This window comes from Lepisma saccharinum, chromosome 3 (assembly GCF_977018435.1).
Source record: "Lepisma saccharinum chromosome 3, izLepSacc3.1, whole genome shotgun sequence".
NCBI lineage: Eukaryota > Metazoa > Arthropoda > Insecta > Zygentoma > Lepismatidae > Lepisma > Lepisma saccharinum.
The window spans coordinates 41873014-41892271 of record NC_139231.1 but is presented as its reverse complement, the minus strand read 5'-3'; the positions used below and the strand labels follow the sequence as shown (position 1 = coordinate 41892271).

General features: G+C 36.3%; 1 protein-coding gene across 2 annotated transcripts in view; it reads left to right on the top strand.

Annotated features, from left to right (window-relative positions):
• Positions 1 to 951: 951 nt before the first annotated feature.
• The window catches only part of Hacd2 (3-hydroxyacyl-CoA dehydratase 2), a 74043-nt gene continuing 55736 nt past the window's right edge, over positions 952 to 19258 (top strand). For both annotated transcript variants that reach the window (XM_083119827.1, XM_083119825.1), the window contains exon 1: positions 952 to 1104. In XM_083119827.1, the coding sequence (XP_082975953.1) occupies positions 1097 to 1104 (8 nt within the window). In that variant the 5' untranslated portion in view covers positions 952 to 1096. The remainder of the gene's footprint in view (positions 1105 to 19258) is intronic.

Sequence of the window (19258 nt, the reverse complement as noted above, 5' to 3'; positions counted from 1 at the left end):
TATCACTAGCTTAGTTTTCTAGAATTATCTTTCCCTCACTTTTCCATTTACAAAATAATTGAATATATCTAAAGTTTCGTACGTTTTGAGTTCGTGTGTGTACATGAGATACTTGTATAGTATGCTATACACTGGCGGTCACAAAGACACGTCATATTTTAATAATCTGCTCTGCAGTTGATCATCCGACGGATTCTAGACGTCCACTCCTTCATAGTAGAACTTTAACAAATACCTTTCTTGACTATCGTCGCACAACTGATGAAAACAAGCGCCCATTTCTTACTTCGTATGCCGGTGAATCTGCACTGGCAACAACGGGGACTGGCCTAAACCGGAAGTTCCGAGGGGAACGGGCAAGACCTCACCAATGTTTATGTTTACATTTTTAACGCAGTCTATAAATACAAATAAAATTTTACTTCGAATAGCTCACAAGAGGTACTTTATAGCCAAACACGTAATAACTACGAAATGGAAACCGGATAACACAATCACGATCCGAAAAACCTCGCAGCCGAACACATGCCAATCTGTTTATCCCTAATGTTTGGTAAGTCGGTGTTTTTTATTTTGTGTTGTTGTTTACAGATACAGTAGTGGCTATTTGGATTGCACTCACGTATTCCGGCAGTTTATTTCTGTATACAGTATATTTGCAGAAGATATAAGACGGATCGTGTTTTGAGCGCAACAGTAACCTTTGGAAGTCTCGTTTTTGCCTTAAACTGAACGCAGAGAAACGCGACAACTTGCAGCGTCATTTTTCCAGGGCATAGTTTTTAAAATTGCTGGAAAAAAATTGAGTGGAAATATCCATTTGAAATCAACCAAGTTTTCGGTATCGTGCACATTGCACATCCCTAGAAATTTGAACAAGGAGCTAAGGCGCTGTATAAAGAGTGGGAAAACCATTAGAAAAAGTGCTATTTCATTTTTCCGTGTGTCTGTGACTTTACATTTGCCATTGCCCTATGCCATTGCCATTTGTGTATACCAATATCTAATCTGTGCTGTTTAGTGTATACAAGATGTTACCGGAAGAATTTTTTAGCATTAACTGAGTGCATACAGTCATTGTTGGAAATCATTGTGAATGATAGAGTAAGTATCAGAATTGCACTTTTAGGCATGAGTTTACAATACCGGACCACTCTCCAATTTCTATAAAATTTCGCCTACTTACTAATTTCGGTGTTCTGATGACGTATCTGTAGTTCATATTTGGCGGTCACTTGTTAAAATTGTACATTTACGTGTAGAACTTGTAAAATAACCTTGCGATTTACCACAGTGATTGTCCATAATACACAGCAATTTGAAACCATCTTTCTTTTGCAATTCGTTAATGGTCTTTCTTTGCGCACAACAATTTTGCTGACGTTAGACGAGGAATGCCTACGAGGTTAGGTTAGGCCTGTTAGGTTAGGTTCCATTAGCATAAATACAAAGAAAAAATAGTATTTTATCTAAGAGAACTATACCTTGTCGTGCGTGTTGATTTCTTCATGTTGGGAAAATGGTGTCTTCCGTGGAGCTATTGTTCTTATGGTAGGGTTATGTTACGTTAAGAAAACATAGTTTATTTCGTTTTTTTCCTCGATTTCCATACTTGACCGCCAATTATTACATGCATATTCGTGATTAGGAGTTCACAATTAGTGAGTAGGCGAAATTTCATAGAAATTGGAGAATGGTCCGGTATTGTAAACTCGTTCCCACTTTTATCTTGTAACAATATTTGAGGTGAATTGAGAACTGAGGACATATCTCTACTTTTTCAGGTGCTTAAATTCGTTAGAAGTTGTATGGATTTTTGTTGGTAACTACACTATATTACATGGTTGTTTTGCATTATTCGTATTGAGTTTTAAACTCTGTACTCAGTCTGATACACAAGGTGCAAAGTAGGCGTGTTTGATAAGATATCAATTGTTGCAATGGCGTTATAAAGTTCATCAGTCTGATATATTTTTGGGTTTCACCGCTTGCGTGGTGATCTTTTCCAAGTAACCATTCTTCATTATTGTGCTTGTAAAATATGGTTGTTCTTATGCAGGGTGGCGCGCGAGAGTGGGAGATTTTGATAATGCCGTAATGCACAGTAATAATACTTATATTGTTACATAATTCTGGTCATAAAAAGGTACATGTACAAAAGGTACAAAACATAACATTTCTGCATTCTGGAATGGACTTTTCTCATAACTTTCTGCAGTACGTCCGCAGTGATAGACCAAATCCGAATCTCTTCACATGTCGCAGCAGCCTTTAAATAAGAAAAAGTGAATGGCATTTAACTGTTTTTTTCAGCAATTGCCAATTTTTAAAAAAATACCCGTGCATGTTCTAGAGTTGCTCTGCGTTCAGTTTAACCTTTAAGTGGGTATGTGGGGTGTCCACAACACCCCAGGTCTAAAAATTGTTAAAAAGAAATAGTCTTATAAGTTGGCGATACTGTTCATCTTTCCATTACCTTCATGTTGTTTACTCCTTTAGGGGTAGGCCTTTTAGTCGCCTGATTGTTGCGTGCTGGTCCACAATAACATAGAGCTCCAAGTTCTGGGGTGTTATCAGGGTAAATGTCTGTTATATCGGAGACACATTTCTTCATTTTTACAGAAGAAACTACTTACGGAAATGAGTTTCTGTAGCATTTTGAAAGTTCGTAGACAGCCATTCTTTTGTAACGGACGTGACACGTACACAACGTAAAAGTATTAAAAAATACACTAATTAAAATTTGTATCCATTTTAATTATTGAGAAAGGTTGTACTCACTGAAATGTACACTCACAAAAATTGTCATGCCAAATACTTAACTGCATTTGATTTTATCTGATATGAAAGAGGTGTAACGGACGTGACGTGTAAAACACCCTGTAATGAACATAGGGTTGGGTTTTCCATAGTTTCTGTTAATTGGACAGACAAATTAACTGTTAAATATTTGTTATAGTAATGTTAATATATGCTCTTTTAAGACTATAAAGTATGACCTGTTAAAAGTTTTGATGTCTTATTGAAAAATGTTTAACTTTGTAACGGACGTGACAAAGGATTTGTAACGGACGTGACAAAAAAGTGCATCATTTATAATGACAGTTTTTATTTGAAAAAAAACCACTAATAATTTGTAATACAACCTTGTATATAATAATAATATAGTTATACATAGTTGCAAAAGTTTAATACTACAATTCTAGTGAATTAACATTAATTAACATAAAAGAAACAGGTCTGGGAAAGAGATTAGGCTACATTCTGCTAGTTATGGACTAATTCTGATTTAATAAGCAGGTTGAGTAACAAAAAAGACATTACACCTTTGTGGACACTAGGTCTATAGACTATTTATGTTTTTCTCAGCACAGGTCGTAAATTATCACTTTTCTAAAATCTTAATTCTGCTTGAAAATTGGTACATAATTCTGTCTCCAACTTTCTTTATTTGTGGTTCAGGCAGTATTTTGATTATATCCTTGAAAAGGATAATTTTGTCACCTTCATCACCGATTTTGAAAACTTTGCCTCGATTGTCATATGTTTTTAAGAAAGTTACATTAACATCACCATCTTTCACATTGCTTTGGCAAACAGCCACATAGAGACATTCATTTTTTTTTATGACTCGTGAGTTTGACCAGCACATAAACTCCTGGAAAGATTTTATCATGAGAAAAAGAATCACTGTCTTGTAAAATACTCAGATTAGTTTCATTGCCATACTCCATTTCATTGTCCAAGTCATTATTTCCAAAGCTTTCTTCAGTGTCAGATTCGTCACTGTATACATCACTGTATCTTCAACGGTTTGGCAGTTTTTTACTACTTTTTTCACACTCATCAGGCTTCAAAATATACACTTTTGTCATCAGGTCACCACTAGTTCTACCAATGAGGATGTTTTTGTTGTCATATGCCTAGAAATGGTGCATTGAATTGATAACAGTTATTTCAACCTTCTTAGTAGGACTGTTAGGTAATGCATTTTTATTCTCTTTACTGCTTTGCCATTTGTTCTTGGACTTTTGTATGAGCCGAGCTCACTCTGACCACCATTTTCAATCACCTTCTTTCTTGCTCTATACAACCGCTGTCGTTCTTTATCTTTCTGCCTTTTTTCAGCTAACAGTTTATTATCTTTGGTCAATTCATTTTTTTCCTTCTCTCTTACTTTACTCTTCCTCAATTTATCTTTCTCCAAATAAGCCTTCCATTGCTCTTGATTCTTTTTTCTCTCTTCTATACATTTAGCCATTCTTGTCTTGTTGGGAGTGGGAGCCATAATCTGAAACAAAACAATAAATTTAGAGCCAAATAACCTAAAAATAAATTTAGGGCCAAATAACCTAAAAGTAACATTTATATTATTGTCATGCCTTTGCTAATAAGTTTCTGTTAGAATTGTGAATAAACATGTTGAAGTTGGTCAGCTCCAGCTGGTTTTGTTTCAAATAGATTTTAAACATAATAAAAGGTTGTTTTATTATCAAAACATGTTAAAAATAGGTACTATTGCTTTTCATTAACACTTTAATACCATTTTGAAGTATGTGGAAAGTTTTATTTCTTTGTAGCATAATGGAATCTGAAGCTCTGCTATTAGTTGCACATGGTGTTTATATCTGAGTGTTGTTAATTCAGCCTCATTAGTTCTTGTATCCTTATTTATTAAACAACTTATAGTTTTGAGTATATAATTTCATTTTAATTTATAGAAATATTTTTTAGGTTAGGTAGGCCTACCTATTTTATGAGACATTTTGGTCCTATCTTGTATGGTCTGAAAACTGAATTAAATCTTATCTCCCAACAACAAATAAATTTTGAATTACATAAATAAAGAATATTTAGTTCTACTGTTACAGAAATATGAAAATCAGGCAAGAAATATGGACCCTGCTCTAAAAGTAATTAAATGAGAGGAAAATAAATATGAAAAACAAGCAAGAAATATAGTATTTTTTCTTGTCACGTCCGTGACACTAAAGTTTGTCACGTCCGTTACAGGATTTTCACAGGTAATGCTATTTTATACAAAACAGAAAACACTAGAAATCAATAAACAATGCACATAACCCCACTTCTACCAAGAGTCACTTACATCACATTATTAGGGTTGGTGTGATATAAACTTATTCATGTTTTTTGTAACGGACGTGACATTTGTTCTTCCCCTTCTTAATAAACAAATAAACAGCTTAATACTTACATAAATCAATAACTCTTGAGTGTAAACAATACTCCAGACATCAATATTTCTTCATATAACTGAGAACAGCAGCTCACTGGATGATTTGATTATGTTCAGCTGTTTACAAAGCAGCTGATTTTAACTAACAACTGATCACATCTCAGTGTTCCAACTTAAATGTAAGGAAATGTGATGAAAAATAAAATTAAATAAGAAATAAATGCTTGAAATAGTTATTCTAGATTATTTGCTACTTAGCTATGCAGTTTATATGATATTTTAAACAGTTTTCAATTTTCGCTATGAGGTGTATGTTATAAAAGAATGGCTGTAGAGGTATTTTCTCACCGTAGAATGCTGCACAACAAGAAATAAGCACTTTGGATATAATAAACTTGCATTTTTGTGCAAAGCGACAACATTATGCAGTTGTTTCCATTATGTACCTGCAGATGACGTGAGCCGCGAAAGTCATGCGGTCTCGCCAGTATTTCGAAACGTGCCTTTTTATTATGAGAATTTTTTCTTACTTTTTTTTAACTATGCTTACCTAACCTAACCTTGCCGGAAATGATCCGTGGTGCTATCGTGAATGGTTTTTGGGGCTATCCATCAATGGTTCGTGGGACTATCGTGAATAGTTTTCTGGGCTATCCGTCAATGGTTTGTGATGACATAATGAACACGAAAGTAGGTATTTTTCGGTTAAGAAGGTTGACACACTGCATACCCACTCCAAATCAACAAAACACAAGCACGACACGCGATGATCCACAGCTGTGTGCACCATATTGTATGTTTCACAACGGAAGAAAGGAACCAAAAGAATTACTCGTAATGTGAAAAATCGAAGTTATTTTCATGTAAAAAGCATAATGGCACCTTCAACTATGTTCCGCAATACACAATTGGTAAGTACGAACCATCCGAAACACAAAATATCCGATATAACAGACATTTACCGTTATCAGCACCCCACCTACCTACTTGCGTATTGTTTTGAACTTTATTTTGCTCGAGTGTTGCAATACTTGTGGCTTTTCTTTTCTTCGAAATGGAATACAAGAAATAACAGGAGCATGTCAAAAAGCTATTAAGAGTTATTGGACGTGGTTAGTAGTGCAGAAGAAAGTGACAGTGAGGAATTAGTGCTGCAGTGATATTCAAAAAATATAGTCCTGTATCTGTTTTCTATATTTTTTGTAGCCTCAAATTCATTTTCATGTTTTACCATTTAATTAGTAATGATTAAATATAAATCCTCGTACATTTGTTTAATACATATGCTACTTTTCAGTAACTATTGTGTATTCTGTTTGGAAGGAAAATTAAAAATATAATAAAATACGGAAATGTCCCGATAAAATAGAAGGAAAATATAAAAATGTCCTTAAAAAGTTTCAAATTTAGTTATTTTCATTATTTGCAATCTTACAACCATACAAAAAGTGTAAAATTACATATATTACAATTATAATTGTTAGAATTATAACTGTAAGTGTAGTTTTTTTGTGGGGTGTCATGAGCACCCCACTACCCACTTGTATACAATTTGGCCACCTATCTACTTAAAGGTTAAGGCAAAAGGAGACTTCGAAAGTTGAAAACATGCCCTGCCAAGTTAATTCGTCATTACTTAGAGTTCGATTGGGCAAGAATTTACAATACCGGACTCCTCTGTAATTTCTATGCTACTGCTTATACTCGCGAAATAATTAGTCACGATGATTTATCAGAGGTTAACATGTTGGAGTGAGGTTTAGAAATTGTTCATAAAAGTTGTAAAATATTCTTTTCTATTTTCTCTATGATTCTCCATATGCTTTATTTTCTTGTAGTTTACGGTTATTACAAGCATAAGAAAACAGTTTTTCTTTGTGACGTTTCAGGAGAACACACGCTCCTTTCATCAGACATTTATTTTCATTTTGACTAAAGATACAGTTATAACAATGGTTAGTAATTTTTAAACAAAAAGAATCCGTTATATAATGGACGTTGTCAATGTTACATTGTTGTAATATAGCAACTTAACTGTGAAAAAAAGCAGTCTGTTGTATTTTTATTTGAGATTTTTTAAATTATGAATCCCAAATATCATCAGGTAATTCAAATTCATCATTGTTTTCAATGAAAACTGTTTTCTTATGCTTGTAATAACCGTAAACTACAAGAAAATAATTCTATAATGCAAGCAATGCGTACCTACAAGAAAAACTATTATTCATCTATTACGGGGAGAGAGGTACGTACCTTCCAGAAATATCAAATCAAGATTCAAACAACACTTCAGAGAATCAGATTTTTGAGAAGATGCAAGTTAAACAATATAGTGCCAAATTTTTTGAAGTGGAAAGTTAGAACTCGTAATACCTACACCAGTGAATTTAAAGGCAAGCTACAAATGTTAATGATAGGATGACTAATGAGGGACTCGTACTCAGAATTGGACAGCCTTTCTCGAAAGACATATGATCTCCACATCACCTTGTCAAATTCTTTGCATCCACTCATATGGGATAAAGTAAACAGAGCTACACAACAAGTTGTAGAACACTACAGCAAGCTTTCAGAAAGGAGACTTGATAGGAAATTCTACCAGCTAATTCAAGAAGAACAAGTTACACACAACAACAATGAAAGAAGAGAAGCAGTTAATGTCACTGGTAAAATAGAAACTAAGAACATTGACAACAGATTATTTATAAATCTTACGGATATTGAGGTACCTGATGAGTATATACAAATTTTTCAATTCGGAATGAAATTTGCAGTTGGTAATGCTTATATACACAAAGAAGATTTTGTGATTTCAATAGAAAAAGCACTGAATTTCTTAGATGATGAGGAGGAAAAGAGAAAATTACGAAGTCTCACACATGATGCTCTTGATGAACGGTTAAGTTTTGAATACAACAGAAGAAATAACAGAGGTCCAAAATACACAGAACGGGAGAAAGAGCATATAAGGTTGGGGAAAAAAGTTCATGGCTTCAAGATCTGGTTGAAAGAAAACAACATTTTCTTAATAAAATCAGACAAGGAAAATAAACCTGTCCTTATCCGAATTAAGGACTATAAAGAAAAAATGGAAGAATGTTTCAAAGTAAACAATTTCACAGAAACCTCTCGAAACCCTATAAATAAAATAATAAATGAGGTAAAGAAAGTAATTGAAAGCAGTATCACGATACCAAGGGAAATGAAGAAAAAACTCATTGTCAAAAATTCAACCCTGCCGATTGCCTTTGGACTACCAAAAACTCACAAACCAGGAACTCCAATACGACCCATCATTGCAACTTTCTGCAATGCACATCCTGCATACAAACTATCCAAATATTTAGTTGAAAGACTTGCTATAATTAAACAACAAACACCATTCAGTGTTAAAAATGCATATGAAGTGAAACAGAAACTAAAAAATATTGTTTGGAATAATGAGTATCGTATTGCAAGTTTTGATGTTGAAAATTTATATCCAAGTGTCCCAATAGAAGGTGCCACAGATGCATTACACAGATGGCTTATTGAGATGAAGGTTAACCCAGTAGAATCATGGGAAATGGTTCGATGGTTTACTGTATGTGCAAATTACAATTACTTTATATTTGATGGCAAAATCTATCAGCAAAGTAATGGTCTATCAATGGGAAACCCAGTATCCGGAATCATCTCCAGCATTTTCCTTCATTACATAGAATCTCCAATTGTTAATGCAATAGGTGCGGATATCAAACTCTACATCAGATATGTAGATGATGTGCTAATTATTGCTAAAAATGATAACACCATCATGGACGTATTTAAATTGTTAAATGAATCACATCGTCGCATAAAATTCACTTGTGAACCCATGAATAACAATGTAATTTCTTTCCTTGATCTGCAAATTAAGACAACTGACTCAACAATTCAAACATCAGTCCATAGAAAAAAATTAGCGGGTGAAAAATACATCCATGCCAATTCAGAACATTCGCGTATAACAATGGATAACATATTTTTAATTTTTTTCCTGAGAGCACAAAGACTATGTTCTAATAATGAGGATATCAAAAATGAAGAAGAAAGGCTTTTTAATATAGCAAAAGAAAATGGCTTTCACACTAACAGAATAAACCAAATCAAAAAACAAGTAGCAAGAAAACTAAAGGAAAAGAGAAATACAGACAAAGATGAAAAATCTGTTGAAAAGAAATTTGTGTGCATTCCATTCCACAAGGGATTCTCACATAAAATTGCAAAAATTTTCAGAAGTTTTGATTTCAAAATTGTTTTTAAATCACCAAGAAGTTTGGAATGTACATTTAATGAATTCAAAATGAGAAACTCTCTACCAGATGCGGAAACCACAGGAATATATAATATAAGTTGTTCATGTTCAAAGGATTATGTGGGACAAACAGCAAGGAAAATGGCAATAAGATGGCACGAACACGATTTGGACATTATAAATCTAAACCCAAGAACAGGTTTGTCAACTCATATCATCGAAGAGAAACATTTGATTAAAAAGAGAAGGGTTTTAAAAAGATTAACGGGAAACACAGAGTTGAATGTCTGGGAAGCTTCGTTCATTGCAGAAGAACACTGGAATAAATTAAATAATGAAAATGGTAATGTAGATCCAGTATGGAGTTTTCTTTTTCACAAATGGAGTAAGCCACCATCTTTGAAATTTAATGTAACAGAAAACATCAAGAGACTGTGTGAAAACAATGATGAATTTGAATTACCTGATGATATTTGGGATTCATAATTTAAAAAATCTCAAATAAAAATACAACAGACTGCTTTTTTTCACAGTTAAGTTGCTATATTACAACAATGTAACATTGACAACGTCCATTATATAACGGATTCTTTTTGTTTAAAAATTACTAACCATTGTTATAACTGTATCTTTAGTCAAAATGAAAATAAATGTCTGATGAAAGGAGTGTGTGTTCTCCTGAAACGTCACAAAGAAAAACTGTTTTCTTATGCTTGTAATAACCGTAAACTACAAGAAAATAATTCTATAATGCAAGCAATGCGTACATACAAGAAAAACTATTCTCCATATGCAAGTATGCAAATCATATTTGTTGATATGAAAAATTGACGTTCGCAATTAGTTGATTTCATACGTGGAGAGCATGGATCGTGTAAGAATGCCGGAAGAGAACAGTAAAAATGTTGTTAATGTTGTACAGATTGATCGGGCTCGGTGCCGAAATCTTACACCCTGTATTTCACAAACATTTCAAATGTTTTCATCAAATAAATAAGTTTCTTGTAACAAAGGGTGTTTCTAAATAGCGCGGAAGGTATTTTTTTTTACATCTATGGCTACGAAACTTACGTTTTTTTATATTGAAGTTCCTTACGTACATTGCATCTATACAGCTTTTCAGCTTTTTCTATACAGCTTCCATATTGAATTCATGTCACAGGTGCATGTCTAAACATTTTATTTTTCTTCTTATGATTGACTTGTGCAATGGGATACTTTGCGACATTTTCTGGAAGAGTATCTGGATGAGTTTATGTGGTTTGACAGGCATGGAAACAAGCGACGAGATGCGATGAGGAATATCATTCAACATATTGTTGAACGGTATCCTCAGCGTGTGTAAATACGTTATCTTGTGGAACGTTGTGCACATTTCTCTTCGCAACTGCGGTCCAGAAATGACTTGTGGGATAGAATAATTCTTATTTCTATGATGGTATGGACAGGGGAGGGTAGTATTCTGTGGAAAAGGACAACAAAGACTTTTGACATACAACTGACCTCTCTTTTGGACTTTTAAATTAACTTCGACCCGCTATTCAGTCTGCACTTGAGATAAAGAGGTAAGTTACCTTTTAAGGTTTAATTTTAGCCTTATTTCTCTGGTACCTAAATGTGTGTATGCGAAAAATAGTATTGGAGCTGAGTGACTCCGGCTAGTTTCTAAAATACCTTCAAAAGGGACTCTATATAGAAAAGCGGGTATCCGTAGCGGAGGCGGTAGGTTAATTACGCCAGAGGCAGAGCCCGGAATCGGCGAGAAATTTCAACACAGCAACCACCTCGCAACTTCAAACGGCTGTACAATCGTAAATACTTATTTCCGCCCTCCAGAATTTTATTATTCACAATTAGCAGCACATACTCTATATATTAAAAATAAAAAAAAAATCGCCTGCGAAATCGAGGGTGTAAGATTTCGACATGGACCCATTGATCGGACCGTACCTTAGAATTCTTTCGCCTAGTCGGTAAGCTCTACGATTCCACACAGAAATGTGTCGAGGATGACAAAGACGACAGTGACAATCACAATGTAGAAGAGCATGTGGCTTATGGACTGATTTGATTACAGGGAAGTTTGGCAACAATGCATTGATCGTAAAATTGCAGAATACAAAAATGGCGTCTTCGATGAAGAACGTTTGCCGTTAAACTGCTGCGAAAATAAGATTTTTTTATCGGTTCGTTATCACAATTAGCGCAAAACCATTCACGGATAGCCCCACTGACCATTCTCGGTAAGGTTAGGTTAGGTTAAGCAAACATAAACACAGTCAAAAAAGTTTTGCATCAGGATGGAAAATGACAAAAGATACATGAAGCACAAGGTTTAGTGACAATGACAGTGGGAATACAAAAGAAAAGATGAAGAACAAGACATGTTGAATGAAAAGGGAACAAAAAACGTACAATTTTCTCAGAAATGTGTTTAAAACGAAAATGGCACAATTCATGATGGAGGAGAAAAAACAAAGAACTCTCACAAGAAGACTGTTCGTCATAGCGGATCCACCAGAAACATTGTCTACCACCTGGCGTGTCCTCCCCTGGCTGCAAGAAGGTATTGAACATGCTGTGGCATACTAAGGATGAGACGATCAAGGTGATCTTGTGGTAAGCGATCCCATTCATCCTGTGACGCAAGAAGAACTTCACGAAGATTTGTGGGAGCCACGGGACGGTTTGCTGCAATGGCATTTTTTAGCATCGACCATGCATGTTCGATGCAATTCATGTCGGGACTTTGCGCTGGCCAGAGCATGCGACACATATTCGTCGCCTGCAGATAATCGTGCACCATCTGTGCGCAGTGTGGACGGGCATTGTCATCCACCAAGACAAACCCGTCACCAATTTCCTGAAATGGTTCCACAGTCATCTGGAGAATGTCCCTGACATAACGAACAGCTGTTTGTGGCCCTCTAATTGGAATTAGGGGCATTCGACGTCCGAGCATGATCCCTGCCCACACCATGATTCCTCCTCCTTGGTATGGATGGACCCCCTAGACACCACGAAGCTGCTCCTGCAGTCCAACGCCTCGCCACACCCATCCTCTTTGTGAATCTGGCCTTAGAAAGAACCTACATTCATCGGTGAAGAGCACATTAGCCCAATGATCGGGTCCCCAATTTCGATGTGCACAGGCCCAATGCACACGGTTGTGCCGATGTCGTGGCAATAGGTACTGACGCCGGAAAGGTCTTCTGGAACATAAACCACTTTCTCGGAGTCTGTTACGGACAATTTGGTTTGACACACACACACCAGAGGCTGCCTGGAGGGCATGAGTGAAGTTCCTTGCCGTCATGGTATTCTGTCGCCGAGCTGAGAGTTGTACATAGCGGTCTTGTGCTGGTGTTGTGACCTGTGGACGACCTGTCCGTTGACGATCTGCTACTGTTCCTATGTCTGTATACTGCATCCAGGTCCTACAGACATCGCTTTGCGCCACTGCAACAGCCCTAGCTACGGCCTGTTGTGACATGCCAGTCTGCAGTAGCGTGATGAATCTGGCCCGATCAAACTACACTATTGTATGCCTAGGCATGCCTTCCACACAGCTGCACTCGCTCGCCTTCGCTAACTGGAAACAAGGAGCACCTAACTAACCTTCACCGACTACCGTGGTGCTACGCGTGAACACACGAATGCGCTTGCCGACTCCGTTAGTCGTCTTTGGTGATCGGTATTGCACGTCGACCTTATTATTTCGCACAATGAGCTCTGCTTCATCGTTTCTTGTCCGCTTCGGCATGTTGCGGACGCTATTTTCATCACTTCTCGTGTGATGCAAAACTTTTTTGACTGTGTTTAGTTCAAATTTAAGGTCGTAAAACCATGCATGGGTAACCCCACGAACCATTCACAGTAAGGTTAGGTTAGGCAAGCATAGTTAAAATTTGGGGTCGTAGTAATGTCAGGAATATATATTTCATTCCTTAAGTATTCAAAACTCTAAATCTTGTGATAACGAATGAGCAGTTGTGAATTGTCGGTTTCGATCAAGGACCCCGTTATTTTGCAATTTCTATGCTTGACCCCCAAATTTTAACTTCAAATTCGTGATTAGGAGGTCTTAATTAGTGAGCATGTGAAATATTACAAAAATCGGTGATGGGTCCGGTATTGTAAATTCGCTCCCAAATAATATATCCAAAGCCAACATTGGAACAGGAATTAATAAATTAACATTCTTTTTTAATTGGTTGTCTCAAAAATTCTAAAAATATTACAGGTACTACATATCCTGAAAAGGAAAGCACACCATTTTGCTTCTCAAATTTTTAATGTTTCTTTTTTTTTAAAAAAAAAAGAATCAATTTTCGGACAAATTTGGAACCCTGAAAATGTTAAAATTAATGCACTTATAAATTGTTTTATGCAATGTATATTATGCACCCATGCTATAAGACACTTTTTGCTGAAGCAATTTAAAAAAGAAGCAGATCAAATGTAACAAAGATAGTGCACCTTTTATCCTAGTCCATTATAAACATTGATAAACAGTTGCTGAATAGATAAGATGAGATCTTTATTGCCATAAGACTATTACAAGAATATATTGACATCGTTAATTTACACAATAAATAAAATAAATAACTAGGTTACTAGATTTCTTGTATTGTATTGGTGATTTGCATTGTAAAAACAAATTTTATAAATCAAGATGTCTAGTATAAATTTCTTCGAACAAATATTTCTCAAAATCTATTGAGTAGTATTTATTAACTTCATAGAGACACTCATTAAATATAAAATCCTATAGATTGATTGATTGAATTGGTGTTTTAAAAGTCCACTTTGTGCACAGTAAGGCTAATTGGGACTGGACCTACAGTTTAAAGTGTGATACGAACCACTATGTGCCTCCAGCGGGTATCAAAGGTGGGACCCCTTGATTACAAGGTGAGGATGCTACCAAGGATCCTATAGATATACAGTGAAGGTAGACTGAGTACTCCCAACTTAACAAATAAAGGGCGACAGTGCGATTTAGGAGACTCCTTGCAGATTATTCTCACCGCTTTTTTTTTTTAATTATAAATATTTTTTTTATTTGCATGTTATTACCCCATACTTGCACACCATAATTCAATATGCTAAGAATTTGAGCATAATTTACTTTCAATAGTACATGACTATCTACACTACACATCCATTCAGTCTACATAACATATATAATATACCTTTGGATATTTTTCTTTTAGCTGTGTAATTAATATGATCATTCCATGTTAGATGTGTATCAATATATAGCTAGACCTAAGAATTTCAAGTGCTTCGTGTCTTCTATTGCTGCCCTCTTATTATAAGTAACATTTATTTCACTAGTTTTCTCTAGCTTCAGAGCTAAGTTATTAGATGCACACCGATTTTCAATTGTTATCTCTTTTATTCAGAGAATTCACTTTGAGTGCAAAATCATCAGCAAAATAAATATCCATCACTCTTGGGCATTATCTATATTGGCAGATAGGTCATTAATACCAGGTGGTTATAATTAAAGTGACGGTGTTCAGAGTGGTACAGCATAGGCTGTAATGAGAGTAGCAGTCTGAAACTTCGTAGATATGCTAATGAAGCAATGCGCTCGCGAATTATGCAAAAAAAAAAAAAAAAAAATAGTTCCAATTCTCGCCACCAGGGTAAAAAATGGCGCTGTAAGCAGTCAAAACGTGGAATTTTCCGTAACTCTGACGTCAAAGTCGGTGACATTTCCTAACCATTGTGTGAGCTCCCTGGTTGTTGTTGGTGACGCTTGTTGCTTTTTTTTCCTTTAGTGATGTGAATGTTCGCCGAACATTAAAAGTTTGATTTTTCCCGTGTAAAAAGCAATGGCTATTGCGAAGAAAGACCGTGCACTGCTAGTGAAGTTGTTTTACCAGAATGGGAGCAATAGTAACGCTGCACTGCGGAAATATATGCCAACAGAAAGGGCTGAGAAGAGGGCCCATGTCAATTAATGGGCTGAAGAAGATGATGAAGAAATTCGAGGAAACAGGTGAATTGGGTGTTGCACCAGGGAGAGGAAGGCGGCCCATCCCCGTGGAAGTTGTGGACGAAGTTGCTGTAGCTGTAGCTGACCGTGCAGCACATGCCTTAACTTCTGCAACCAGTGCTAGAGCTGTGGCACGTGAATTGTCACTCCCCTGGTCAACAGTTCGCAAGGTATTGCGGTGCATTTTACACTGGTATCCCTACAAGATTCAAATTGTGCACCAATTGAAACCCCAAGATATTCCACAACGCCGTGAGTTTGCCCATCGGTTTTTGGCACGCATGGAAGTGGATGACATGTGGCCGGGGAATATTCTGTGGACTGACGAGGCGCATTTTACTCTGGTCGGTACAGTGAATACTCAGAACTGTCGCATATGGAGTTCCACTCGTCCACATGTTGTGCAGGAACAACCATTGCACTCAGTTTACGTGACTGCATGGTGTGGGTTCACTAGCTCCTTCATTCTTGGTCCGTTTTCTTTGAGGAGATGACACCTCGAGGGCCTGTTAGGTGTACAGTGACATCTGCACGTTATAGGGACCTCCTTGTGCAACACGTGATTCCAGCTTTGCAAGAACGGAACTGTGAACACACCACCATTTTCATGCAAGATGGGGCAACACCACATGTCGCTCGCCACGTGAAAGATTTGCTGCGAGAAACCTTCACTAATGACCGCATCATCTCTAGGCAGTTTCCAGATGATTGGCCTTCCAGATCCCCCGACCTTAATCCATGTGACTTCTGGCTGTGGGGATATTTAAAAGATCGTGTCTATCAGGGACATGTCCGGTCTCTGCCTGATCTGAAGGCTAGCATACAACGACATGTCGCTCAGATTTCACCAGACATGCTGCGATCAACCGTCGACCATGCCGTGTTACGAATGCAGCATGTTGCTGAATTGGGAGGCCATATTGAACAGTTCTTGTAACCATAGTTCCTAATAAACATGCCAGAGCCATTGTTCTCATGTGTTTGATCTTTCCTGCCTTTTTCCTGTAACTATACCACGTTTTGACTGCTTACAGCGCCATTTTTTACCCTGGTGGCGAGAATTGGAACTATTTTTTTTTTTTTTTGCATAATTCGCGAGCGCATTGCTTCATTAGCATATCTACGAAGTTTCAGACTGCTACTCTCATTACAGCCCGTGCTGTACCACTCTGAACACCGTCACTTTAATTATAACCACCTTGTATATATATATTAAATAAAAGATTTCCTAATATGGAACCTTGTGGTACACCATCTTTCACTATTCTACCCTATTACATAAATATGACCAATTTTTCTTCAAATCCATAATATTTAAGTTTGTTACATAAGATATCATGTTTAACCGTGTCAAAAGTTTTTGACATATCATAGGTTCTAAAACTAACATACAACTTATTATCAAGATCATCAATTATATTATCAACTAAGGTGTACACTGCCTCAGTTGTTCTTTTATTAGGCCTAAATCCAAATTGTTTATTAGCGAGTAGATTATTATTTTCAAAATAATCTGATAATTGTTTGTATAATAATTTCTCAAATATTTTGGAGAATATTGGAACTATTGATATTGGTCTATAATTAAGTTTAGAAGTGATTTCATCTTCTTTATGAACTGGAAGTTTTGGAAAGAGACAATTATTAATTATACATTCATTAAATATATGTGCTAGTACTTCACTAATATACCTCGACGGAAGTTTAATTATTGTCGAATTTAACTCATACATATCTAAGCATTTGCTATTATTTAATTGTAATATCGTTTTATACACATCTTCCACTTTTACTTCATTGAAATGAAATTCACGACTAGGTTTATTGAAATTATCTAAATAATAGGAATATTCCTTGACATTAGTCAAAATCTTTTCACTTTTACTATTTACATGATCAATAAAAAAAATTATTAACATCATCTGATGAGATTTCAGTCAATGGATCATTATTTCTTGTCATTATTGATCAAATTATTTATACCCACTGGATGGCCCATGAGGCATCATGAAGTTAATAGTAATTTCCTGCAACTCATTGCTGACCTGTGTAACTTCTGCCACCCACCATTCACCTTCATACACACAGGCCACATACATTCCAGTCTTTAAACTTGGAGATCATGCAGTTTTAACAGCTGCTATATCCTCACTGTTGCCAAATGAAACATATTCCATGATGCTTCCCGCTGTTCTTGTTTTCATCATAATCCCACAGATGAGATTTTTGGATTCCTTTCACTGGTCCAATCTTCCAGTTTTCTAGCCCGAAAATCTTCCACATCATCTTTGCGTAAAAGTATCAACCTGATTGCAGTAGTGTAATGTGTAACTGTGTTTGGACAAAGTCTGTTGTACTCGGAATGGCCTGCATTACAGGCTTAGATAGATTGTGTTTAGTTGCATGAAGTTTCACTAGACCTCCGACCCCACCACATGGTCCTTTTCCACGTCCAGTTGCACTAAACATCCATTCTGAGGGAGCTGGTGATTTTGAAAGTTCATAAGTTGAAATCTCTTTTTAAAGTGACTAGCAGCCCCATCTGAGATTATGCTAGTTCTGGTTGGTTTAACACGAAGGTTTTCTTTGATCTTCTAAAGTGCTAATAAAGCATGAGAAGAATTGTGTCCTGTGTCGTCACTGGTAATTGCAAAACTTGTTGTCTCATTGTTGGAATAGGTCACTGCAGTAAAAATTGATATTAGGTCATTCTGCCAATGGTAGCCTTGTACTTCTGCTGGTGGAACAACAGACCAATTTTCTGCAAAATCACAATGAATGACTAAATGTTGGGTAGATGTTTTTGATTCATCTTTAGTACAGGAGATGCGTTTTTCTTTGCACATCTTTCATATAAATATGGGTTACGGCATTCACAATCCATTTGGAAAATTCTTGTAGAAAATAATTGTTTGCCACTGTCTTTTTTACAAGTTGACAGCCTTCCCATGTTGCGTAGCTTACTTCATCATTCTCTTCTGCTGCTTTTTCAAGTCGTGAGGTTTGTAGAGTTCCTCCACCCTGACCTGGACATTTGTGACATTCTCGTAATAAGCATGATTCACTCTCCATAGGACACACAACTAATGATAACACTTTACTCACAAGACTGTCCGAACCAACATTTTCTTGCATCAGGTTTTTCAGGGTAACTACACAGAGATTGAAGTTTGAACAGTACACATACACACAAACATCTCTTGTTTGATGCGGTATTACCCACTTAGGAAGCAAAGAGAAAAATTTTGTTCTGCCTATCTTTATTTCTGGATACTCATGTTTAAAGAGGCTGTATGTTTCACTAATACTCCTTGTCCCTTGTTATATAGCGTTTTATTTTGGGAATTCTTTGACCATTTTCTAGCACAGTAACAGTATCCTTTTTATTAGCACTCTGCCTTGTACAGTCCCATTTATCGTCTGTGTAAAATGATACTGCTGTCTGTAAGTCCTTGTCCATAATGGGATGTCGACAGTAGGGGTCTGGTATGCCAAAAATTCATTTATCCACCACCAGTCTTCGTGATTGTCAATCATATGTTTGGTAGATTTTGGGATGTGTTCTAATATCTGCTGTTCAGTTTTTGATTTGCTTTATTTTACTTTGCTTTTTGTGCCACTTTTGGCTAATTTGCGAAGATTGAAATGAGTGATGACATGATGAAATTGATGAATGGACACTCACAAACATCCATGCCCAGGCCGGGATTCAAACCCTGGACCCCTAGCATCGTAGTGCGATGTGCTAATAACTCCGCCACGGGGACCGGCTGCTGTT